This window comes from Plectropomus leopardus, chromosome 2 (assembly GCF_008729295.1).
Source record: "Plectropomus leopardus isolate mb chromosome 2, YSFRI_Pleo_2.0, whole genome shotgun sequence".
Lineage (NCBI taxonomy): Eukaryota > Metazoa > Chordata > Actinopteri > Perciformes > Serranidae > Plectropomus > Plectropomus leopardus.
In genome coordinates, this window is record NC_056464.1 from 19,498,135 (window position 1) to 19,525,572 (window position 27,438).

Genomic DNA, 27,438 nt, shown 5'->3' on the forward strand with positions numbered 1-27,438 from the left:
CATACAGCAGGACATTCAGCACCACGAGAATATATTAATAACTCAATTAAGGCATGAAAAATATGAGGGAAAGAAAGAGAAATATAGACTTCCATTAATATTTTTCTCACTGAGAATATCTGTGCAGGTAGATATTGGTGTGCTTTCACAGATAATGTCTAAATATATGTAGATCAGTGTGCGTTGATGTAGTGTGTGTGTGTGTGTGTGTTTGTGTGTGTGTGTGTGTGTGTGTGTGTGTTTGGGTGAGTGCATATATGTACATGCTCATGCAAGTTGAAAGTGCACGCAGGAGCAGTAATGTATGCATTTGCTGCCGTCTAACACTTATCCTACAAGTCGGGTGCACACGACTATTTTCCGCAGCCAAGGCTGTGGTGTGGTCGTAATGCTTGACCAGTGTTGTCATGGAGACGCCACCTTGTCAGTCAGAAAGTGGACTAATGAGGGCCTGTGTAAGGAGAGCAGGTAGCAGGCTCTAATTAGAGCTCAGGACTCACCTGTCTCTACATCTGCATGGAACCAGCGGTCATGGGATTTGTCTTGACCTTTGTAAACTAACTGGTTCACATTTTTTCACACCCATGCTCTAATATACACTCGATCCATCTCTAGCTGACAGGTAAGACACATACAATTCTTCAAACTCACACACACACACACACACACTCTCTCTCTCTCTCTCACACATGCAAACACACTGAAAACCGGCCTCATTCCCTCACTGCCTCTGTGAGGCATCGATCAGTGCCATCACTGGCCTCCACCCGTGGCTTGCGATTCTTCCGCTGGCCTCCCCCCTCCACCCAGGAGTTATGAATAACTGTCCCCCCGCTGGGAGCCGGGTCCACCTGCAGAAGGGACACTACCCTTTTCTTGACACGTGTTTTGAGGGCACGGCGCAGCTTCTGCCTGGTGAAAGCGTAGAGCAGAGGATGAAAAATAGTGGTTCCATAAGCCATTGCCAAGAAGCAGAGACGCAGCCGCACCAGGCCGTCACTAGGACCCATACACAGGATGAGAACATTGACTGCAGACAGAGGGGCCCAGCAGCCCAGGAAGGTGGATATGATGATTAGGGACATTTTTAGGACACGGCGTTGACGTTCTCGGCGGTCCCTGTGCCTGCGCACTGCCCGCCTCAAGGCGATGATGGCAGAAACGGAGGCCTGTACACCCATGGAGGAGGCAGGCAGTGGTGAAGTAGCATGGGCCTGGACTGAGGCTGATGCTGGGGTTGGAGAAGCAGGGGTGGCTGGGGTGGTGGCAATGGGAGTGGTAGCAGCAGTGCTGACAGTCGTGACTGTGGCCCCACTGTCAGACATCACCTGGGGCATGGAGGGGAGTGGTGGCGGTGATGTTGGTGTAGGGGTAGGGGAGGGGATGAGAGGAGGGTGGCTGAGGTTCTGGTTCTGGTTGGAGGACACTACCTCTGTGGGCAGGCTCAGGTCCTTCTTCCTCTGTCTCCTGCAGCGTATCCTGCAGGTGGAGTCCTTTGCACGCGTACTCCTCATCATGTGGGAGCCAATGCGAATGTTGAGGGCCTGCAGGATCTTGGAGTAGGTGAACAACATGACGACCACAGCGATGAAAAAGCATGGCACTTGAAGTAACAAGTGGTAATACATAGCCATGCCTGTGTAGTACCCCTGCCCTCCAACACACAGCAGTGTCCTATTCTGCCATACTGGAGTCAGGTGGTGTGACGGGGAGGAAGGATGGGTTGAGGGTAAAGATGAGGGAGAGACAGAGGAAAAAATGGGGGTCAGTCCTGTGGTGAGCATGGAGTTATTATTCTGCCTTTCTGGCTCCTCATCCTCACTGTCCCCAACCCTCGAAAAAAAGAAATCCCCCTCGAGGAAGGGCAGGAAAAAGACCGCCAGAGACACAGCCCACACTGCTGCCAGGAGCAGTGCTGCACGCCTGGGGGTCAGCAGACGACTGGCCGGACGCACTGAGATGTCGTATCGGTCCAAACTGATCACCAGCACATTGACTGCCGTGGCCACGCTGGTGAATGTGACACATGCCTCGTGAAAGCAGCACAGCGTGGCCAGGCTGCTGACTCCACTTTCATTAGCTGGTAACAGGATCACAGCAACAGTCAGTGGCAGACACAGCAGGCAGACCAGTATATCCAGCACGTGGAGGTTGACTGTGACCAGGTTGCTGACTGAATCGACCAGGTTGGACTGAGCACAGTAGAGTACAAGTACAGTGAGGTTGCTGCTGAAGCCCAACACCAGCTCCAGCATCAACACAGTGGTCAAAGACACCTGGAAACCCAATGGGTAGGGTGTGCTCCAGCCCTCCTCCACCCCCACCTCACCTCCTCCATCCAACAGGCCTACCCCCTGACCGTCGCTGGTCTCCAGGAGGTCACGATAGCCTTCGGTCTCCATTGACGCCACAGTGCTCCCTCACACATAGCAACAGCGGCCGCCACGCCACACCATGCTCTGTCTCTCTTTGTCTTCTGGCTCAAACGAGACAGTGATGATGGCCAGATCTGTGGTTGATTCTGTGAGAAAAAAAAAGAGACACATAGAAATTAGAAAAGCAGAGGGACAGACAGAAGACAGAGAAAGATCTCATATTTACTTAAAAATAACACTGTACAGCAAGTACAAGTCAAACTTGTCATATTTCACAAGTGGAGAGCAGCTACGAGTTGACACAATGAGGTGAAAGTGATCTTGCAGGCGATTAGAGTCGTGGGGTGCAGTTCAAGCTGCTGCTGATGACCCATGATGTCTCACTGGGCTCAGCCAGTTAGACAACAGCATGCTCTGCATAGACAATGCAAGCAGCTCAGGCAAGAATTGGAGCAGGAAGTCTCTTGGGGGACATTTGCAAGTATGAGTGCATTAAGCAGGGACACAGTGAAGGACCCCTACTGTCTACACATTTTAACAAACCGATGGGGGACTTATCTCCTGTCTGTGCTTACAGTTCAAATACTGCTACAAAGATACAACCATGCTTCTCATGAGCAGGAGTGGGTGGATCCATTATTATGCAACATACATTATATGGGTCAGAAAAAAAGCTTGCTGAAAAAGGCCGATGGAAACCTACAGAACCACACATGCACTGTTAAGATGGCTGTGATACACTACATCGGTGATACTCAACTTACGGCCCATGGGCCAAATCTGGCCCCTGAAAGGGTGCCAGGTGGTCCCCAAAACAGACTGGAAATGTTTTTTGTACTATTAGAATAGAGAAATGTCCTACAATCCTAGAAACATCCTAAAATCTTTTTTTGTTTTTTAAAAAAGTCCTACAATCCTAGGAATGTCTTAAAATGCTAGAAATATTTTAACATCCGAGAAACATGCTAAAATCCTAGAAACATTCTAAAATTCTAGCAATGTCCCTAAATTAGAATTTGCCCCCCTGGCCTCCTGTCATTTTGTTAAAGTGGCCCCAATGCAAAGCAAGTTGAGTATCCCTGCACTACATGTTATCCATTATAGATAGTTACCTACCTGTACCTGTCCCTCCATCAACAACTCACCTTGTGAAGAAAATTAATGCCTGTACACATCTAGTAAATGCTGATGTGAAAAATTCTCCTATCAAATCCTCTGTCTTATTTCTTTTCCACGAGCGGCATAAAGCTGTCAGCTTCTACCTCTAAGAGGAGAGGTGGCAGGGACATTGGGGGGCTGGTAGAGAGACCGTGCAGTGCATGTCAACATAGCAGGCCCCCAACCGAGGGTGGCAGCAGTTAATAGTTCTCACAGGGAGACGTAATGAAGACGAATGGATCAATGATCCGCAGACAGTGCCACATAAACAATGTTATCAGAGAAAGACCAGCTCCCCTGGCATCCTTTCTCCACACCCCCTCTGTCTCATCTGCTCTCCTACATCCCTCACAACCCTTCCTACTCTGTTCCCATCTTAGTTTACTGGCTGAGACAGACTGCTTTGCATGTATAGCATGTTTTTCATGGTCGACTGGATTCTGTGCTTAGGAAGGAATCATTTAAAGTGTCATTTGATTAAATATAAGACCCCCTGCTGATATATATGTATATATAGTGAGAAAAATATATTTCCTAAATCTCTGGACGGAGAGCTACAGGTGTGTCCTCAGTGGCAGGCTTCACCTCTGGCCTTTGCTGTCAACCTTTCCTCCACCACAGCTTTTATGGGCACCCTCTAGTTTGCCCTTTTCTCTTTGTTTTATTTCACCCCCCCCCCCCCCCCCTTTGTCATGTGGAAAGGACCTGCAGGCAGAACAGGACACAGTGTGGAACAGTGGTCTATCTTAATCTACTAATGGGTTCCATGGGGTTTGCGATGTTGCTGGAACATTGATTTAAAGCATCATCGATCTGCCAATTTAACAGGCCTGAGGCAAGGCAGCACACAAGCACACTCCCTATCTGTTCCTCTCACAGGGTACCTGTGCTTTCATTTTAAAGCGCTGCATAAAATCGTTGTGAGTGAATTTGTTTTATCCCATCCTTTCAACACCAGCTGCAGACTGAGTAGGATTTGTCAGTTGCGGTTTGTAAACACAACACTCAAAGATGGCCCCTCTTTCCCGGCTCAATGGCTCCTCTTGAATGTGTGCTTATGATCTGGCACTTGGTCGCTATGTTTTTTTTATAGTCTCCCGCCTTCACACCCTGTGCTCTGTTATTGGCTGGAGGCTATACATCACTGCCCAAAGGTTGACGCCCAGAAACACAGCAAAATAAGAAAATGCAGGCAGAGTCTTTGCAAAAATAGACACCACTGCAGAGGGATTATTATTGCATGGCATTGTTTTTTAAGAATATCCTACTCATTCTCCCTTTACAGAGGTGGTTTTATTAATTTCCTTGAACACAGGATGTAGTATCATGACGTACATGACTTTAAAGGTATACTATGAAGGATTGTCAATTGCTGTTCGTAAACATGCACACCAGTGAAAGTGAATGTAAAAGCCAACCACAGATTCACTCTAGTTTGGCGTTTTGCCTCACTATACTATATTTTTTAAGGTGCTGTGACTCTTGGATGCCTGTTGCTTATAGTGTGGCACCTGTTCGCTACCATAAACTCATAGACTATATTAAGATGAACAACCTCAAAGCTCTCCAAAAGTGAAACCAGAACATCTGGATCTGCTAAAAACAGGCCATAGACTGTTTTTGCATCGCCAGTAAACCAGTGCTTTGTACACAGCTCTGCAGCAGACAAGTATGCCTTTCTGTGTGTGTGTGTGTGTGTTTTTAAGATGTGCCTGTTCAATATTATGGACAAACTGGTCAAACTGGTCAAACTCAGTGCAGACTAATTTGGACTGATGTCTTAGCGCTGCTCAGGAGGAGATGGACGATAATTAGTTCAGTGCGTCATTGGATCTCGCAGTTTAAGGGGCTAAAATTAGTGTGTTCCTCTGAGTATTGTGTTTTAATCAATGCTGATTAGAGCCAAAGGTGATAAATACCTGCTCATTTCATGCTGATGTATTTCATTTCTGATATGTTTGGCTTTAGTTAGTAATTCAATGCTGTACAAAGGGGGTTGACGTCATGATTGACATCTGTGTGTGCTCATGATCAATGGCGCTGCTCGCGATTAGTTGGATGGGATGTGTGAGAGGGAACTTCACACCTCTCTCTACTGTGCAGACTCTGGCTCTAAATGGTGTCACCAGTGCAAGGGCAGCAGCCTTATACGTAATATTTTGGCTTTATTTTTGTGCAGTGGGGGTTAGTGGAGATTTGTTGTCCATCTTTACATACAGTCTGTGGTTGCTACCTTTTTATATATACCCAACCTCACCTGAGCTGTGGAGGTTCATGACCATTATATAAGAAGAAAATAAGAAAATACAGACAGAGGATAGAGTTGCTGCAGAAAAATACACTGCCACACATTTCTAGTGGGTCATAGGAGATGATGAGAGCAATTACTTATATGTGAGTCCATACATTGTTTTTTGTTGTTTTTTTTTTGTGTAGGAAAATCCTGCACAAGTTAATAAAAAAGATACAGTGTTTCAAATGTTGGATGAAACTTCAGCATTTAAGGGGGAATAAATAATAAATAAATAGACATGGTTCATTAAAAGTGCTTGAGTTTATATATTTCATGCAACAATGGAAATTCAAGTTCTTTTGATATTGTCTGCCATCACTGTAAGAGGGCATAATTGAGAAGTGTTCACACATTCAAGCCTCTCATTGTTTTTATTTGTTTTCAGCTTCTGTAAGGCCTGCTCTTTTTAACATCTTTTCTGAAACAAAAACAACTATAAAATCAATCAAGTCTTTGTCTTCTTTGTGCAGCACTTTTCATTGAGCACTTTGACTGGCTGTGAAACACTACAGGAAACATTAATGTCAACACTAAAATAAGACAACAAAATACTTTTTCTGTCGCAGGTAAATAAAAATGAAACAAAAACAGAATCAAATGTTTTCTAAACTCGATTTGTGTCTCATGCTGTATCGGGTCCTTGAATTTTAGGGTAATGGACCAAGAAAGTCCTTGAATTTGATGTTTAAGAAGGTTGGGGAAACCTGATATTGGACTGACAATCAATGTTGGGAGTGGAAATGGAAATTACAACATAATTATAGACAGGGTTCTTGGAGTAAAAGCATATTTTAGGTATCTATGTCCACCCTTGGTTTGAGATTCTTCACACCGAGAGCCAACCATAAGAATATTCAGTGTGCTGTGACCTTTTAATGTCATCATAATCAATCGTGGTTACAGTCTTTGTTCAATATGGTGGACATCAAGGTTCTCCAGAGAGTCAAGAAGTCAACAAAGAAACACTCTATGTCTGACAATCAGTGACTTACACCAATCACAGATCCAACATGCAGGTCAATACTGCATTGACCAGGCAGTGTGCTCCATCTCATGTGAGTGTATTTGAAGCACTACAGTAAATTAATGCCAGGGGAGAATTGTGTGCTGCCATATCATTAACTAAATAAATAATAACTAAATAAAGCATTTGTTCTTTTAAGGGAGAAAAATGGTGTGTGGTATTCAGCAGTCACTGATTTGATCAGTCTCATCAAACGTCATCCGTCATCCTCCAAACATCGGCCTTCATCCGTTTCTCTTAACACTCCTGCCAATAATTACGAGGGGATGATTGTGTGCGGGTAAAAATGAGCAGGCTGAATCGCTTTCAACAAGAGTCGTTTATGTTGCTCTATGACTAAGAGAAAACAATGAGCCACAATCAGCTCTGTGATAACAGATACTCAGTGCTGTGTGATGAACTGGTAAGACACCCAAACAGCCACAAACAAAAGAGTAGAAAAAGAAGTCCGTGTTAGCATGCAGTTTGGGGGCAAGACAAAATGTCATAAGCCCTTAATATGAACAGCTGTGACTCTGACCTGCGGGCAGGAACACACAATATTCTGTATTTACAGGGAGAGGGGGAAGAAGAAAATTAAAATGTGCAGACAGGGTGCTGAACTTTGGTTTGTTATTATAATGATCACCAGTGTTGGTGTCTTTCAGTAAAAACAAGTTCATCTGAGGGTGCAAGTCCGTCTTATGATGAATTTATGAGCTTTAAAATTAGTGTAAAGTGAATGCAGAGATTTGTTTCAAAACACATATAAATGTTGGAAACTATTTGTTGAAAACATGTTACAAAGACCCTATACTATATAGTACTGAATTGTGGCGTTAGACAGTTGGCTGTTTTTTCACCAATTTCCTGTTTTAAGATCTTTTGGGCGGGCCTAAAACCATAGCTTGATGATGCAATGGAGCTATACAGCAGCATAACCTCGCCCCTGACAATAAATCAGTATGAAAGCGAGAAGCATCATTAGCATAGTCCCGCGATTGGGTGTAGCCTCCGCTCCTCCAGCAGACACGCACCCAGCGTTTCAGATCAGAGAATACTGTGATGTGACAAACTCAGAACACATTTTTACTATCACTGTACACGGACTTTAAACCTGGGTTCCCATCCAGACCGGGCCGGACATTAGGAATTTGGGGGATGGGGACAAAGACTTCCAAAGTGGGCCCCTCATCCACCACCCCTTGGTCTGCAGTCTGCTACAGAAAAGTTCTCATAAAAAAAAAATAAAAGAAAAACTGCACAAACTAATGCACTTTTGAGAAAGTTGTGGCAACAGAAAATCGCTAGAAACAAGGTGAATCCTGCGCCCGAGTTATATCCAGCCTATGACTGACAAGTCGGACACAAAAGAGAGGAACAGAGGGAGCTTAAGGCATGTTCTATCAAACATGCTATATTAAGACATGACCTAAACAAACTGGGATTAAAATATAACAAGTTTCGGACAGCTCTGTTTTGGTTGTTAATCTTGCAGACAAACATTTCTGAAGCTCAATTTTTTAAGCCTCTGTTCTGTTGAATGATCGTAGAAGAAAGCTTCATTTGAGTTTTAAATTGGTTTCTGTAAACGTATGCACCCTCTCCTTATTCATCAATCAACAGCATAATTTACAATCATGTATTGAGAGCTAAAAAATGTCTCTGGTTGGTTGAAATCAAATAAGTGACTGTTGTCTACAGATTTTACTTTGCAGATGATTTGATCATGAATTTAGTGTCTCAATCACTGCAGATTCTGTGCTTTGTTGCAAAACAACAACAAAAAAGTGTCCTGAATTGCACCACTTCCTGCAGCCTGCTGTCAGGGTTATTATAGGTGTCGGGTAGTAGATGACAGGTTGTCAAACCCTTTTCCACAATATCAGAGGGTAAATGCTCAAGCAGATCCTGTTGTCAGTGTGAAAAGTTCAGCTTCTTTTTCTTTTTTATTTTTTCTTTGCTTGTGTAATCTTGCATGCACGCTAAGCTATCCATGTATTTAATTTTTTTCTCTCCTTACAACACGTTCCTTGCCAGAGGCGAAATTACTTCCTCCCAACACAAAGACAAACAGGAGGCATGCTTTTGGCCCAGACAGCAACACAGTGTAAGGCATTTCATTATCTTGGCACATTTGTTAGGTATGTCTTAGTGGAATAACAGAACATTATTACGTAGAGAGGAAGAGAATGGACTATGTCCAACAGTGTAGGTCAAGAGTACGGCTGAAATACAGCTGATAGGCTCTGCACTCCTAAGATAACTGCAGCAAAACACTCCAACAGTTTTATCGAAGGAGTGCAATCAACACAGTGCCGCAGCAGCTCGGTGGATGCCAAGATTAATTCAAGCCGCAACTGTTTGTCCCCTATGTTTAGTCAGACATTGTGTTTTGTTAATTATGATTATTACAGCTCTTTTTTTATTCATCTAAGCAGCTGTTTTTTGTTTTTGTTTTTTGTTTTTTTTTTTTTACTAATTCAGTTTCCAAACTCACTGCAATCTTCTTTTATTAACAAACTTGCAAAAAAACTGCACCAGCTTTTTACACCCGGAAAATACTCCACACAAAATAGACTCTCACGAACCAAATGGACTCTGAAAATACACGATAATGTCCCCTCTGTTATCCCACTGCAATGGATTTCATGTACTTCACACAAGATTCACCTTAGATGAACTGCACTTCCAGGCCAGTGCACCTGTCTGGTACACAACACACACAGTGACGTTTTCCAGGACGTCTGAAATGAGGCAGAAACAGTTTATCAAATCTGTCCCGCTCTTTGTGTCATGATTTCTGTCCATTGTGCGACTGCATCTCAACCAGCTTCTGTTGAAAGTGCTGATCCTGCAGCGGGCCTAAGGGCACTCACCCGCTTTCACCTCAGCAATCTAGATGCGACAATGGTGGTTGGTACACATGGGATTTTAGTTTACTAATTATTTAAATGTAAGCACTGCCTGTGCCCTCTGTAAAACTTTATGTGCTCAATTTGCATATTTCTAAGGGTGTAGCAACTTTCCAGAGAAGACAATCTCTGTTACAATGTGATGATTTTTCAGTGTAAAAGATGTGTAGTTTGTTGCTTTCAGACTCTTTCACGGCCTTAAACCATGCCTTGTTTTTGAGAATGATATTTTTTCCCTAATTTTTAATCTAAAATGACTGCCTCACAGTTGTATGCATCTGTGAAGCAGTAAAGTTGCAGTTGCAGTTGACTGTGAAACCATTGTTGCTACACACATCTTTCCTCGGCAGCACAGATTATCTATATAATCAGCACAGTTTCAAGGTGGACACCCAAGATTAGTGTCACCAATTCACTATCTGACCAAAAGTCTCTACTCCTGTAATGGGGTCCAATAATGGCCAGAATTTTTTTTGCCTTGAGTTATGGCCAAAATCATGGCTGTGAGATTACAGTGACCTTGAGTCTACTCGAACATTTGTGGCAAGATTTGCGCCAAGTCTGAAGAAAGTCTTTTAAAGTATTCTTTAAATATCACTTTTACAAGCATGAGATGAATGCAAAGTCAACATGACCTTAACCTTTAACACCCAAAATTTGATCATCCTTGAGTCCAAATTTGAAGAAATTCCCTTAAGGTATTCTTGAGATATTGCATTCACAAGAATGCTTTGCAGAATATCCATTACATATTGACAACCCAGCAACTTGATACCTTTCACCCTGGCTATCGCAGTAGAGGCAGAGAAATAATTCTGTCCACATGAGAACGCAAACAACCAGCAATGCTCGCCAGCATTAGCTGTCTACCGCATTCTTCCCTTGTAATTAGGGTAGTATGTTTTTACACTATAGACTAACGTTACCTTTTTCAAATCTCGTTTTGAAAAAGATTTCTTCCTATTAGATCCCTTTTAATAAAAGAATGGAGGAGCTAACTCAAACATATGAATGATGCTGTGGACATGCGCAAGTTTTTCTTCTGCTCCTCCTCAACAACAATCCCACTCTGGGAAGTGACCCACCATGGTGGGTCATAGCTGGTTTGCCTGGGCCTGATCCAATACCACTGTTTCTGGGTTACTCAAACCAGGGATGTTGAGGTGGAACATTCGCTGCAGCAGATACCTAAGTTTTTCCTCAAAGTTGTGCAGAAAAACTTTGTGTAAAGTTGTCATTCGACCAAGCAGTGCTAACAAAACATTAGCCCGCTATTGTTGTTGGTGTTTCTAGTGTATGCTTATTACACAAAGTAACCATGTTCATTTGTAAATTGAGGAGATTACAGCTCCCTTTTCCCAAACACATGTTCACACCAAGCGACAATCCCTGAGGCTAAGAAATGAAAATGTGCCACAAACTACAGTTCCTCTATTGGACACTTGAGGCTGGCTACAAGAGTGCATCAGTCCCCATAGACCCCCATGATAAACCATCTAACTTTACGCAGAAATAAACATGTTTACAGTCTGAAACAAAAAATGGGTTTGGTCTCTATCTGCCAGGCGTTGCCACAGTCTGTGAGTTAGATCCACCCCTCACTCCTTCAAAATATGGCAACCTCTGGCTTCAAAAAAAACAAAATGGTGACGGCCAAAATGTTGAACTTCAGGCTTCAGAATGGCAGTCCACAAACCAATGGGTGACGCCATGGTAACCAAATCAATTGTTTATACAGCCTATGGCTCATCCAGATAAAGAGAAACCAGAGTTCTGAAAAATCTCAGTTCTATTGATTTAAAATTTGCTTGTACGAGAGACCAACGCATAGAGGAAAATATTTGTCAATAAAAATATCTAAAAATATGTAGACAAGGCCTTAGTATTGCTTTAAGTTAGATGTTTAATAGCTTGGAAAGGAAGCAGAAGTACTTAAGGATGACAGATAAGCAGTTCAGACTTCTATAAGCTGATGTTTAGGCCAGCTAATGTCATCTGAAAAGTCTTGTTTAGTAGAGTACACTAGATTGCTTTAAGTAAGTCTAGTTAGTCGGTCCTGTTGGCAGGAATTCTTATTTTAAATCAGTATACCTGCTGCTGTAGTTTACATTCAGCAGTTGGAAATGATCCAGCTCTCTGTGAGGCTCTGCGCTTGCGTCCACCTGAGGGACAGGGATTGTCAGTGCTGTTACATGAGGACAACAGAAACCAAAGTAGATATGTGTCGCTTTTCTTCCCCAAAAATGAGATTGGAAAAAGGAAATGCTGCAGTAGTAAGCATGCCTGGTTGTTCAGATAAGAAAAAAACATGTTTACAAGAGGGCACTGTATTTGACTACAGATGCACAAAGCAGGTAGTGTAGCTGCACTGTGTTGTGGTTTATTCAGGCTACTATCCACGGAGAAATCTGCCTCTTCTTTGATGTATTTTTCCTTGTAAAACTGTAAAATGTCAGAACAAAAAGGTGAAACTAGAAAGAAGCCTTTGCTCTTTGATTCTATGGTACTGACACCAAAAGTTGACATTTAGGGAAGAAAGGGAAACAAGAGAGATGGGGAAGGTGAGTGAAGGAGAGAAAGAGGGAAATGATAGAAAGCAAACAGGATGATGGTGCATGCAGCAAGCTGACTCATGGCTGTCTTAGGTATTCCTAATGTCCGCAGTGAGACAATCGATCAAAGGCTTGATTTTCCCACTCGATTCATCCAGCAGCGCTAACAGCAAGCAGCCACCAGCTGGGCAGCAGCATCCCTGGCAGGCTCCCAACAAACCAGCCTGGACAGGCCGACAGCACAGCCCGCTCAGTGAGAGCAACAACATCCCACCCCATCTCATGTTTGTCTGATCAGGACAGCTTTAGTGACTTCAAATAAAACAAACTGAATACTGGATGTTAAAGACATACTTTGACAATTTTTTACCAGCTTTGTATCATAGCAAAGTGGGTAGTATGTGTGAATAAACTGTAATAAATTTCCCTCCATCTTACCAATGCCCAAGTCAGCTCATCTCTCGGCTCAGTGTTGTTGGCTTTAAGGTTGTTGCTCAAACTACTTGAACTGTCTTTTTTGAATGCCTACCACCATGGGCAGAAAGAGTGAAGAAGGGGGTCGAGAGAGAGACGCCCCTCTCTTCCTCACTCTCTCTCTCTTTCTCTCAAACTCAAACTACATTCAAATCAAACTGTAAAATGAGGCAGTGCTGATCAAATATACACCAAGACTCTACGACTGTACTGCCTATTTCTCATGTTTTCAGAAACATAATTTAGGGTACTGCTTAACTGTAATTCGAGATTTTTTTTTTTTTTTTATCATCCGCTCACCACATTGTTTCCCATCTTGAAACAGACAAGCTCACTTTGCAACCAAGGAGCTGAAAAGGAAGGGAAGTTGCGGTGTCATATTACGTCATATCATTGAGGGACAATGCAGTAAAATCTCATCTGCACTTGCAGAGAGGCTCAAAAGAACCATGGATACCGTGCCATAAACATACCAACATCTGCGCACTATGGGTAAGAATCATGTATCTTTAATCATTAAAATGTCCTTAATAAGAAACCATGAACAAATGCTTTCTAAGTGCCAACATACGACTCTATCAGCTGCCATCCAATTGAATGAACCCAAAATCTGTCAGGCCGAGCACATGCAAGGTGGCTAAAAAGAGCGCACTCAAAGACCAACTCAGCGGACATTATCCCTTTATTTATAGCGCTGCTGCTGCTGTAACCCTCCAAAGTCACAGATCCAGGACCATTGCACATGTGTAATACCACATAGCTCCAATTGGGTCAAAGAGCATGTCCCAGCCTTCACTGAATAGCCTTGATTTTTGCATGCCTGCCATCATGGACACAAAAAGTAAAGAAGCTGATCAAGAAAGATAGCCGCCTCTCTTATGCTGTATCTCAAACGCAAATCAAAATGTAAAACAAGGCAGTGCTGATCAAATATAATCCAAGATCCTTCATTTTATGGCATCACTGTGTTGCCTATTTCTTGCCTCAAATGTTTCAGAAACATAATTAAGCTTACAGTTTAACTGTAATTTGACATTTTTTTGTAACCAGACGATTGCCATAATGTTTCTGGTCTCAAAACAAACAAGCTGGCATTAAGTCATTCATCAGTGAAACACTTTTTTGATCCGGTGTTGTGCAGTGCATTATGATAGTAGTAGTTTTTCTGCCTCTTGAGCAAAAGTGAATGCCACAGCCCCTTTTCTCTGTTTTTTTCTGGTCATGTAGCATCAATTTCAAAAGAATTTGCGTCTTCCTACAACAGAAAGAACCCAGTTTTATGAAAAGACCATCCTTCCAGCAGTGAAATACTTCTCTAACGCCAGAACTGTTGAACCCATCACTGCGACTCTTTATGTAAGGCCAAGCAACACTTAACACTGTATAATTTAAAAGTGGGTTATCATAACTCACTGGCAAGCTCACTGGGGACAGGTGCACCATGTAGTCCACAATGTATGGATAACTGCCATCCACCCACACAGCCACCCACTGCCAGCCCACACGCTCCCTGCCCGCATGCTCCCCAGCAGATAAAGCAGAAGATGGATTGCCATCCGAGGTGAATGACATCATGTGTGCTTAAGAAAGTGCTGAATCCTGTCTGCGCTTATGCTTGAGACAAGTTAGGGAGACGGGCACGGGGGTATTGGGAGGTAAGATGAAAACGGGAGGTAGGTGCAGTGAGTGCATGATGGATGGGAGCGAGGCTTAGGGGTGTGCAGATGGATGCTGAATCGTGTGCTCGCTGGAGGGGAATGTTTGTTCCCTGCTCTCTACCTCTATCCATCTCTCTTTTGAATAGTCCCAGTTGCGCTGCCTCGTCTCCCCTCGCCATCCATCTTACAACCAGCACATGGCTCTCCACTTTTACAGTAGACTGTGCAATATCTATGCGTTCTCCCGCCAGATTGTTGGAACAGAATATTCTGTGATTTTTAATATTGTAGTCGCCTCTCACAGATTGCTGTCACCACATCAGGGAAAAAGACTCATATGTCCAGTCGCTTTATATCCCGCAAATCTGACAGGCTGCTACCGAAACATCAATAAGAACGCTATAGTGGGCAGGTTAATTATCACAGCCTGTAATCTATAGGACAGCTCAGTACAGGGGGAAGGCCATGGTCTCTAGACAGCTCTGGTCCACAGGGTGTGAGGCATCATTGTCACCTGACAGCATGTTCGATGGATTTCATTTGGTTCCACACATTCATTTAAGACACTCCATGGTATCCTATATCCAGCTATGACACCCCAAGCTTGTAATGTTGCTATTAGCAGCACCACCCATCAATAGACACTAATCAAGGCTACCATGCAATCATAGGTCTTTTGAACAAGAAGAAATCAAAATTGAGTGTGAAAGCTGGCTAAATGAAGTAAAGCTGAGTCAGAGAGGAGACTGTTACGTAAATCAGCGCTTTCAAAGGCTGTTCACCGGCCCATCCAACATAATGGCAATGATTAGCAATAATGATGGTAAGACAATAAAAGAAGATAAATTGGAGAGATGAAACAGCATTCATTATATTTATGTTATACCAGTAAGTAATCGTACAGTCCGTATGTGTTCTGAAGTGATTGGATGTGATTACAATGACTCCACCTCTCCATTTCAGCAACCCTTGTCATCAGGAGTTAATGGACAGTATGAATGCATAGTCTAAATCTGAATCCTTGAGGCCAAAGAAACATGTTGAATGCATTCCCTTCCTTGTAAAGCATAAGCCAAATTTTAAATTTGCACTGTTGACATCCAAATGAACTTGCCAGCAGTCTTCTTCTCTGCGCTGCAATATATACTGGCACAATGCAGCACTTGCAGGTCAGAGGAACAGTCTAAGACCTTTGACAGGAATGTTCTACCCATCCGTGTGAGTGAAAACAAAAATTGGCAACCCTTTCATAAATGCACTGCTCAACAGCACTACAAGTGGCCAAAAACTACTTTTGCATTCTGGTAGTGCTCACCCTCAGCTTAAATTTAATAAAACTTCTCTTCAGCAGATCACTGCCTGCAGAGAGAGGAATCTAATATATCATGTTTTACAGCTATCTGAAACAGACTGAAGCTCAATGTCCATGGATGACCGGGTCGTAGAGAAGTGGAGAGCAGATGAAGAGGTTAGAAAACTAGAACAAAAAACATGGATTTGAAGGCAAAACAATACGAGTGAAGGAGCAAGTGCACTGATGGGTTACCAGAAAAAAAGAAGTTGTCTGTGGCAGGTTAAAGTGTTTAAGCTATTTCACTCCAGAATGCAATTAGTGCTCAATTAATGCCATTTATCTCCTGCAGACAGAACATCATTGGCCAAGAGGGGAGAGCAACACTGCAGGCATCTGTACTCTCACGCCATGATGACAGGCAGAGGTCTGACCTGAGGGAGGGAAGACCAACATGCACACATACATAAACACACACACACACACACACACACACATACAATAAATATACAATAAATATGCAAGGAAGCAGCTGAATTCCTGTTTAATATCAGTGGGTGGCCACACTGAGTCTAAAGTCTTCTCTTCCTTGTTGCTTCTGCCTCCCTCCTCTTGATAGTCTATTTTCACCCTGGTCACTCCACTCTGCTCTTCTAATGATTTATAGTTCCATCTCTGCTTTCCATTTGCTTTTTATGCGTCTCACTTTTTCTCCATCATCCTCCTGCTTTTGTCCTATCTGCTGCTGAGATGCGCTTCGTCTCTATGTTTCCCTGTGCACGCATTTCGAGGAGCATTGTATTTACTGTATTAGGGAGTGCAGCGTGCTTTTAATTTCACAGAGTAAACAAGAGCACGCCAACAAGAAGGATGAGCAACTCTTAGCCGTCAGTAATCAGTACACCTACGTACAAGGCAGTTTCTGGTCATGTTTTTGTTGTTTTCCTGCTGTTATACAAGTTCAGGTGATGCGTCCTATATTCTAGTTTTTAGTGATTATATACATTTTTATGTTTAAACTGACAAAGAAAGATTTAAAGGAGTTGTATACAACATTTAGAGCAGAGAAGGAAGTACATTCCCTCTGTGATAGGGGGGTCCTCACTGGGCCCCAGGGAAAACTGCTCAACGTCTCTTCAAAGTTTTTCTAGTGGCCACTTGTGGTATTGCAGCAAAAAAAACCCCTGTGACCTAAAAAGCATTTTCCCCACAGACCAAGAGATGTCTCTAAAACCACTGACAAGACACCTCAAATTTCAGATGAATTATGAATCTTTCTATTATAGATTTTTGATCCATGGAGGTTTAAGATTTGTAAAACTTTCCTAAAATCAAGAAAAAAAACCCCTGTGACGTCATAACTATAAGCCAGCAGGAGAAACACTACTGCACATATTCAGTTAGCCACATACAGCATTAGTAAACCCGCTAGCTGTAAGCTTTTTTTTGGTATCAGCTCCAGGCAAGCAGTTCCATTGGAGTGAAGAGATGCCATCTTGGCATCTGGTATCAATTCATTATTAGGCAATGTCTCTATGGTCCCGATAGTGGTGTAATCATGAAGACTCTGTAGTAGTCACAAGTACTTTTCAGCCCTGGCTAAGATCGGCAGTGATAGAAATACAATGCCTTGGTGGATATGCTAATTTTTGCCCCTTTTCCGGCGTGATACAATGATGTGCTGCTGCAAAATACCGTCCGTCCAACCAGTGCTTGACCATTGTTCCAAATTAATCATCACCGGGTTTGAAAGAGAGACTGAATAAGTAACAGAAAGAAGTAAGCACTGTATTTTCACTGGCATCCATGCTGCTTTCAATGGAAAAAAGACCAGTAAAAAAAAAAAAAAAAGGTTTTTTGTGTTTTTTTTTACAAGTTTTCCAGAGCTAATTTTGGTGGAAGAAGGATAGTAGGCATGCCCTGAATGCCACATACAGCTCCTTTATTGATGTGTTTCTATGGCCAATTAAAGTAGATTGTGGCCATTCAAGTCAAAATATTGTTTGAATTAGGAAAATACAAATAAATTCCTCAATTACAGTTGTCCTTTAATACTGTTGCTATGAAGGCCTGTAAGCTGGAGGCTTTTACAGCAGTAAATGTGATTGTTTGTAATTACTGCAGTCACATGCTTACAGTCTAGATATTTTACTTTCAAGGGAAGTTAAAGATGCAATAGAAAATGAATTAAAAGTTGAATTGTTCAGGACAAATAAGCTTTTAGAGCTATTTGTGATATAGCATAACTGCCCTCAGTCCTTCAAAATGTGTGCGAATCAGTTATGTAGCACTGCAATCCAACCTAGCAGTCTTTAGGCCATTACATTAAAGTCAAATCAAATCCAACACAGACAGAAGTGTTACTGGAGCCTTTCACGAAAACCGAGCAGCTCTTACATAAATCTTGTGAACGTTTCCCACACTGTTGTTGTCCTATAATAACCTCAGCAAGAATCTGACCATCTCCTCTTCAGCTCTGTTATATATACAGTATATAACACCCATCAGATCACAGGTACAGTAGTTCTTTTACTCATCGAGCTGAAACAAACTATGACATCTTCCCTCAAATACGCTGCGGCATATAGCTAAAGAGTGACACGTGTGGTAGAATATTTCCCCACCAGCAGCATCAAAGCTTCTCTATAAATACACACACAGAGCAAACACACAATGACCCACATGCAAAGCAAACACACAGGCTGCTACTGTGAGAATGAATAGGAATGGGAATACATTAAAACAATTACTATTCCTTTGGGATTCTACATGGCAAAAGAGAAAGAAACACAAACACACACACACACACACACAAAACCTGTGAAAACACAGTCCGCCAGAAAATATCACAGAAAAGGTGAGCTTTAACTCACTCATTTAAATCTCCTGCATGTTTGTGCAGTCTCATCAAAAAAAGTTCATACTGAGGTAAACAGTACTTCTCAGTATCAAGATGAGCTTATTAACATATTATCAGAGTAGCTAATTAACTGCAATGTCAGTAAAAAAGACTGATTGTTTGATAAGATTAAGTATGAAATTGTCTTTTTTTTGTAAAATGTTACTGTTACCTTGTAACCCAGAATGCCTGTCATGCTGCATTGCCGATATTTAATTTAGTTGTTAACTTTAACAAGTAAGCTACACCATCAAGATTATAGCTGTTTGTTTTAGGAAGTCTCCATAATCTGTCAGTTGCTCACAAATGACATAACCACACTTATGAAACAATATCACTGGCAGTGGAATTCACTACGTCGCCAGATATTGTGGCATAGCACCAGGTTGTACAAGAGGATACAATAAATGAGGGAATTTAAAATGAATGTGAAAGGAAAACAATCATTTAAGAGTAATAAGCATTGCAGAGGAACACAGTAGTGGGAACATGCATGCGTTTTGTTTTGAAGGGGTTACATATGAATCAGGAGGTTGGGGACTCATATGCCAGACAATTTTGAGCATCAGACACTTAATTTTCTCTATTCTGGGTTAGTTTTCATGAAATGTGTACATTTTCTGCATCAATTTATGGTGTAAATGTATTTAATTTGGTCAAATAAAAGTCCTCTGCTATGATCAAGTTGATGTGTCCCCCTAGTTCCCCCAAAAAATATGTCTGTGGGAACATGTAAACAAACAAAAAAGTAATGTCTTAAAAGTAATGTTTGAAAAAAAAAAAAAACTTTCATGACTGTCACATAGCCAACCGTTTTGCAGCACTTAATGCGAGAATTTGATTCCTACCAAAAAAGCACCAATCTTTATTGCAGCCTTATGCGAACAGACAGCAGTATGACTTTTAAACGCACTGGGACTGTAACCTTAACTGGAGAATATGTTGCTGCAGCTGGGAGAAATCCATCCACACTCCACCACCTTCCAACCACACGTTCCCATTTCACATCCCATCAACAAGAGAGCGGTGTAGCAAACACACTGTCACTGCTGCATATTCACACATCACACATGGCAGGACAGGGATGGACTACAAATAATACAGTAGCCTACAATTTCAAATCAATATTGTGGGAACAGCATATAAAAATAGAGCTTTATGAACACTTCTGCAAAATTGGTAGGCGGAGAAAATGCAAATTTAAATTCCGATTTTGTCTGTTTTTGCCATCTTTCTCGTGAGGGTAAATAAATGCAGAGGACCCCTCATAAACAGTCCTTTGAATTCATAGTCTCGTGGGGTTATGCCAGTTCAATATAGAATAATATGATCTTGAGAAAGCATCAAATGTCAATCGGTTGGTGAACTAAGCTCTTAAAAATGATCAAACGGGCCACCTTCATGTCAAAGCGTGGCGCATCCATGTGACTGAAGCATATCAACAATCACTGTGGGTCCCTGGAAAATGGGAGACTTGGAGGATAGAGATTACTATTAGCCCACTTGAAGCAAAACAAGTCACTACAGGTCTACTTCATCTGACTAAAATATTTCTAAAAAGAAATCCCTCTCTGGGACAAGTATTGTCTGTTGCTGCAGAACGAAAAATGGTCAGCAGAATATTTTTCTGTTACTTCACGTCTGAAAATGCAAAAAAGCAATTCAAATCAGCCGTTAACATGTCCCGAGTCTGCTCACAGGCCACTCATAAGTGTTGCTCTGACAATGGGGCGATTTGTTATTGTCGTCTTCAGTCCGGAATCAAAACAGATTTGGACTGTTTTGTCCCTCCACTAGACAGCCCACCATTTGTGTATCCCATTGGATCCAAGTGTCTCATTCCAGATATGTGCTCATATACATTGCGTTTGCAAAGACATAATCATGATGATTTTTTTTACTTGTAGTTAAAATATGAGTCTTATTTCAAGAGAGTGCTGTAGTCGAGTGTTAAAACTTACCAGTTTGGTGAGTGGGAATTCCCTTTACATCCTACTGCAGGTGTCGGTGCGCTGCGCTATCTCCAACGCTGGACCCCGATTCACTCCAGAGCTCTCCAGGACAGCCGGCTGTCAGCCAAAAACGTGACCAGAATAATTTGCCTCCGTTTTGTCATAAATATTACAGCGGGAGGGGGAAGTGGGGTGGTAGTGGGGGGGAACCCTTCACGGCTGCAGATGCAGAGCGCAGCGGTGCCTCACAAATCAGGTGCTATCACACTGTTCGGGCGTTTTTCTTTTAATTCCCTCACACTGCACGGCGCGCTACACCTGTCCACTTTTATGCAGTAGCGGACTTGTACAGCATCCCACACACGGACCGGGCAAACGCATGATTATGCGCTAACCGCTCGCTGGAGCGCAGTCGCTCCATCCCAGCGACCAATACGGTGATCTGCAAGCGCAGGGGGGAGGAAGGCAGGGAGGGAGGATGGAGAGGGGGTTCTTGTTGGAAGGGGAGGAGACAGGGATGCGGGGCTGGGGTGTGTGTGTGTGTGTGTGTGTGTGTGTGTGCGTGTGTGTGTGTGCGTGTGCGTGTGTGTGCGTGTGTGCGTGTGTGTGTGAGGGAGAGAGAGAGAGAGAGAGATGGGTAGCCTTCCACAAGGACGACCTGAGATTCCTCAAGGGTGAACGTTCCTCTTTAGTAATTCAACAAGATTTACCAATTATTTGCGTCTGGATTGAGGCTCGACTCGATAATATCAGTCTCCCCCCACTGTGGTGGAGGCTTTCGAAGGCTTCTGTCTATGCTTTGCTGCACACTGGGGGCTGTACAGTGTGTGTCTGCCCTCATATCAGACTCTAAATTTCCATGTGGCGACTTCATCGCCGGTGGAGGATGAGCTGGTTAAGGAGCAGATTCATGAGGCTTGAAGCCATATTTCACCTGAGATTATCATCTCATTGTAAAGTGCATCTTTGTATCTGCTGCACCATAAGCGCTCTGTCACCATGAGCTGTGTGCAGGGATCAAGGTCACTGACTGTTAAATTTGTGACCTTGGGCACACAATAAATATTAGGTCCCTGTCACTGCAGTTCTCATGCTGATTCAGAGACTGTTGTTTTAGCGAGGGGTGTAAATTACTGTGCTGGTGAGTATGTGAGATAAACTGTGCAGAGGGAGACTTAGATAAAAGGTGTGAACACCTGGGGTCTCAGACCTCTTCAGAATCTTTCATACTGGAATCCAAAAAAGCCCCATTCAGTCTTTATTTTTTGTTTTTCCAGAGTGTATGATTTGAACTGGACTCTGAACTTATTTTGAATTGGTAAATGGGTCCTACACCTGCACCTGAAATTTTCATGTTTGACTTGTATGCTAATACACAGATGGTGGAAAAATGCTGTTTATATAACCTTGAACAAGAAACATTTCATGCCTCTAAAGCTAAATAAAATCAGTGTAGGCCTTCCTGCACCTCCACCCACCATCCACCCCTCTATAGATATTTATATTCTATTCATATCTTAACTGCGTTTTTGTTGTACTTATCAATATCATCATGATTTATATAAGTTATGTGCACTTCAGCTTCTATCTGTAGAGTGTGTTAAGTTTAAAACAATAGTTTGGTATACACTTAGATACTTTCTTGCAGTGAGTGAGATGAGAAGACAGATACAGCTCTGTATCTCTGTCCGATACATACACAGCTACAGCTAGCAGCTAGTTAGCTTAGCTTAGCATAATGACTGGAAACGGGGAAACAGCTAGAATGGTTCTGTCTGAAGGTGCCCCCCTGCACCTCTAAAGCTCACTAAAGCCACTGTACAAAAAAACAGCCAAACCCTGCTAACATCTGTCTCTTTAATGCAATGGGAATGTGTACAATCGGGATTCAAACCTGGATCAAATGACTCCGCAGTAGACGTGAGTATTTATCACCTCTGTTTAAGATCGGCATTGATGGAAACACAACACCTGGGTGAACACGTTTATTTCATTTTCTTAGCCAGTGAGATGCAATGCCATGTTGCCACTAATTACCTTCCGTCTCCACCTAAGCAGCGCTAAAACATCAATCCAAATCAGTGGGAACAGACTTATAAAGAGAGACTGAATAAGTAAGACATGAAGTGAAACAACCACTGTTTTCGCAGACCTTTGTCCATGTTGTTTTCTAATGTTTAGCTGTTCTCCAGCCTGTCCGTGGTGTTACACCAACCCCCCTCTCGACACACACACACATACTCGTCTGCTGCAGCGGCGTGTACACAACTCTGCTCTCTGGGCGGTCTATAGCCTAATTTTAGCGTGTTTATCAGTGTTTGAAAAACCTGCATGCACGCAACGCAAGCAACTCATCAAATGCTGCCACTTAATCAATGCTGCTACATGCTGGTAATGTATTAACATGAGGGAGATTTGGTTGAGTATGGACTTCATGCTAGCTCCACAAAATAATGTGTATAAAGGGAATGGATGTACTTTGATTTTGGGAAGGAAAGACAGTGGATCACTTTGTGTGATCCTGCAGAGATTGCACTCAACACCTCATGGTCTCAGACTAAAGATTTTAGCAGCTTTTCTGCACATTCCCGCCCCCTCTAACCCACTTCACACCCCACCACCTCCGCCACCATATTTTCTCTGTAGCCCATCTTTTTCCTTCCACTGCGCCACACACTTTACAGGACACAGAGGATCTCCGTGAGCCCACAGTTGCTGCTTTTCTTTTCGACAAACACAAAAGTCCAGTGAACTGCCCTTGCTACCGATCTGAATCTCTTGTGAAAACAGTCACATACAAATGCAAAGCTCCCAGTGATTAGGAGCATCTGCCAAACACCCACATACCATATGCCTGCGTCACTCAGCCAAGGAAAAATACAGAAAAATATCTAAACATGGACACAAAACACTAGAAAGCAAATAAAAACACAATAATGACACATGTACACCAAAGCACATATACAAACACATTAAAAATGTATGTGCTGAGACATACTGCAGCCTATAAAGTAGAAAGACACAGTAAAAAAAAGCTGTGGGGGCCACATTCAAGCTACATTCATAACAAAACTATATGCAACAAGACGAATAATTATCTTCAACATAACATAAATCCATTTGTAAACCCATCAGCTTATCTATTCTACAAATTTCCTGTATTTCCCAGAATGCCTTTCAGCAACACCAAGACAAGGGTCAAGAACTTGCATGCAGTTGAAGGTTAACCCCTTGAAATGTGAGACAATCAGCTTAACCTCTTTTAAAAACATAGGAGGAAGGCAATGAGCAACATCATAAAAAATACCCACACTTAACAAGGAATTAGTAAAAAGCTACAAGAAAATGACCATAAAAATAGCACACAAAACAGAAAAGGCTTGAAAAAAAGCACTAAAATGTAAATGTAACATGCAATTAACTTTAAGTATATTATTATAATTAAATGATTATTTGCAAATAATTATTTTCTAATATTTTTATCTATTTTATATGCATCTTGCATGCAAAAAATATGTTTCTAGTTAATTTTCTTGTCAGCTTTTTCTTATTACTTAAAATCTCCCCTCAAGTTGCTTGTTGCCTTTTTTGCCATGTTTTTGAAAGAAATCAGACCAGATCAGATGTCGATCCAGGTTTCAAAGGGTTAAGGAGCAGAACAGCAGAGCACAACTCAAAATGCAACACGAGTCTATGGAGAATCATTTCTAAGAGAAATTCTTCCAATATAGTTGTCAAATGTAATTTTAAAATGCTATGGCTAAATCAAAATGCTCACTGTTTGATTTTTAGGGCTGATATAAACGTGACGTTTTTTCAGATGTGTTAGAGCTGCGGGAAATTTTCTGTCAAGCCTAACTGTAGGAAATATCACAATTTGTCTGTTAATTATGCACGGGAATGAGAAAAAACAAACCTACCGCCAAACCACAAGATGCTTGCTAACTTTTATCTTTTGTAAGTAGAAAACTGAATCCCCTCAAGTTCTCAGGATGTTTTTCCTGTAGCCAGTGATAAACAGAACCTCCCAGTTTTATCTCTGGAGAGACATTTTCCTTACAGGCATCAATAAAGCATTAGATCAGTTTGCTCCCTGTGGCTTTATATATTTTTTATTTACGAGGTAGTGAACCAGTCTGTGGTCACATTTCCAGATCAATGTGGAAATGAAACATTTATTGGAGAGATAATATGCATTGTCGTGACTGTAGCCTCTGCGGTGTGTGTGGGTTATTGAGTACATCCCTGTGTCCTGTCTGCCATCATACCTGGCAGTGAGGGGTCTGTGTCTCTGTCTGTCCAGCACAGCATCAAAGACCCCTCCACAACCTCTGATAAACCTGGACTCATGTCAAAACCTGTGCCTCAGCCTCACTGACCGGTCAACAAAGGGGGGGGGGCGGGGACCCCTTGGGGGTGCACCGATGCCACAACTGGGGGTGAACACACAGATGTAACTAACAGGGTGAGCAGATCCAAACAAACCGCAGTGGGACAAACAGTATATTTGTGTCAGGCGTGTTATCAATGCTGAGACGCAGTCTGGAATTTTTTTAATAATGTCTCTCTAACTTAAAAAATAACATAAAATAAACACTTCCATTCTGCCCTTTAGCTGGTTATATCTTGGAACAAGTTTTTGAGTCACGCATTTCATTGTGCAACTCAATTGTACTGTGTTGCTTCTTGCTGTATTCTCTCCCCATGTGAAATTAAAAATAAAAATTTCCTTCCCCTGGCTTCACCCAGTCTAAAGTAGTTTCACAGTCACTGCTGTTACTTCATCTCCTTTTCTTTGTGATAGTAATTTTCTGCATTATTCTGCATAGCTTCTGCATAGCAAAATTGCGAGTCACCACAGAGTCTGTGGTGACTTGCAATTTTTACCTGTTGGGCGTAGCATAGCACAGATGTTGACGGATTAACCTGCACTTGAGCCACATGTACCCTGTCCAAACCATAAAAATTTGTGTTAATTAATGAGCCTAACCTAAACTGTGAAGCCACAAACCAGAGTGAAAAGTTTCTGGTAATAAGATACTTGCTGTTGGCTATATTATATGTCTTTTCCAGTAAACATCACAGTATAAAATGTGTGTTTTCTGTTTTAAAAAGTACAGACGTAGAGAGACAGCAAGTACTCACCCATCTTTTAAGTGGATTTAAATATGCTGGACTTCAACATATTTTTCTGGCCAAAACAGAAAGCCTGAACAGCAACGCTGATGATAAAGCTGCAATCTGTGTGAGAAAGACAGAGTGAGAGAAACATGAGAGAGAAAGAGAAGGCAGAGGACAGGTTACTGCACAATGTTTCTGTACATTTATAACTTATTCAGAATGCCTCTTTGTCATTTATGACCCGCCCACCCGAAGATTGCTATATTTTCTAAAAAGCTACCTGAACCACCCAGCCACTATTTCACAGCCACTGCATAACAGACAGATTTTGGTAACTCCTGCAGCAGTTGGACTTTTGAAAGCTAGAGCCAATAAAGCACAGGACATCATCTCAGGATGTGGGACAAGGGAATAAAATACTGTCCACCTGGTCACTTTAATAGCCTAACATCTTAACTGCTGTATCACAATCGCTGAAACCAAGCTGCTGTTGTTGTTGTCATTCCCTACCTATGTTTTTCTGTTCAAATATTTGATAAATTTAATTGGATTCATAAAAAAAATGGTCAGGTTTCAAAGCTCAAAAGAGGACTCAATTTTAAGACACCAAGCAGCGAGCTTTACAGACATAAAGCTGATGCAGAAAAGACAAAAACTCGAGAAGGCAATAAAATTGAGGGAGCAGGCTGAAGAGAAACAAAGAATCAAAGGAGAACAACACAAAACACAACTCAAACAAGCAGCAAACGCCATGGCTCAATAATGAAGCTAATCCAAAAGTGCCAAAAACTTCAGTTCAGCAGCTGGCCACTTGAGGCTGGCTGCAAAAAAGAGTCCTCACAGTCCTCATGTTAAAATCCCTAACTTTACAGCAGAAATACATATTTGCAGCCTGTTTTTGTCTCAAGAGCTAATATCAATATTAATGACCACTGTAAAGGGTGTGAGTCTTTTTTTTTTGTAACTCACCCATTTACATTTTATTAAGACCCAGAGTTACAGATAAATAAAGGGCAAAGCTGTTTGTGTGACAGACTGTCTGCAAGTCATTCCTACCGGTTGCTGCAGTCTGTGAGTCAGATCCTCCCCTCGGCCCTTCATGATCACTTCCGGCTCCAAAAATCAAGAAGCCAAGGGCTGAAATGCTGACTTTAAGGCTTCAAAACGGCAGCCCACAAACCCATGGGTGATGTCACGGTAGCTATATCCATGTTTTATACAGTCTGCGCAAGAAATCAAAACTAGAAACAAAGCGGTGATCAAAGAACATGGAAGAATCCCAACAAGGGGCACAGAGACCAACGCAGATGGACTGACAAGGAACAAAGTGAAACAGGTAGTCTTTCTATACACAGAGGGAACTGATCAGAAGAACAAGACACAGCTGGAGCAGGCGAGCACTTCCACGAGGAGGGAAATACAGGGACTGACTGACGGTGGAGCCAATGAGGGTGTGGTAGAGAACACAGAGCAAACGAGACTTACACAAGACAGGTGTGCAGGGAAAACTGAAACAGGAAGGGACTAAAAAGACTGATATGAAGCAGATGTGTGAGGAAACAGGCAGGAAACAGACAAAGATAAATAAAACAAGATATGACACATGAAGTGTAACAGAATAAAACAGGAAACACTAAACATGACTGAAAGAACAAAACTGAAAACACTAAAATTAGACAACAAATTCCTTATAATAACTGAGGAAACCTTTCTAGTCATGTAGAAAGACTGTGACAGAAACTAGAGT

General features: G+C 42.2%; 1 protein-coding gene across 2 annotated transcripts; it reads right to left on the reverse strand.

Moving 5' to 3' along the window:
- Positions 1-712: 712 nt before the first annotated feature.
- Positions 713-25,752, reverse strand: LOC121955870 (G-protein coupled receptor 22). Of its 2 annotated transcripts, none has more exons than XM_042503963.1 (2): positions 25,716-25,752; positions 713-2,521 (listed from the first exon to the last, which is right to left on the reverse strand). In XM_042503963.1, exon 2 carries the CDS (start codon positions 2,400-2,402, stop codon positions 714-716), a length of 1,689 nt encoding a protein of 562 aa, XP_042359897.1. In that variant the 5' UTR covers positions 2,403-2,521; positions 25,716-25,752; the 3' UTR covers position 713. The 2 variants fall into 2 exon arrangements, with proteins under 2 accessions (XP_042359897.1, XP_042359891.1); XM_042503957.1 differs by lacking the exon at positions 25,716-25,752 and adding an exon at positions 20,580-20,958.
- Positions 25,753-27,438: the final 1,686 nt, after the last annotated feature.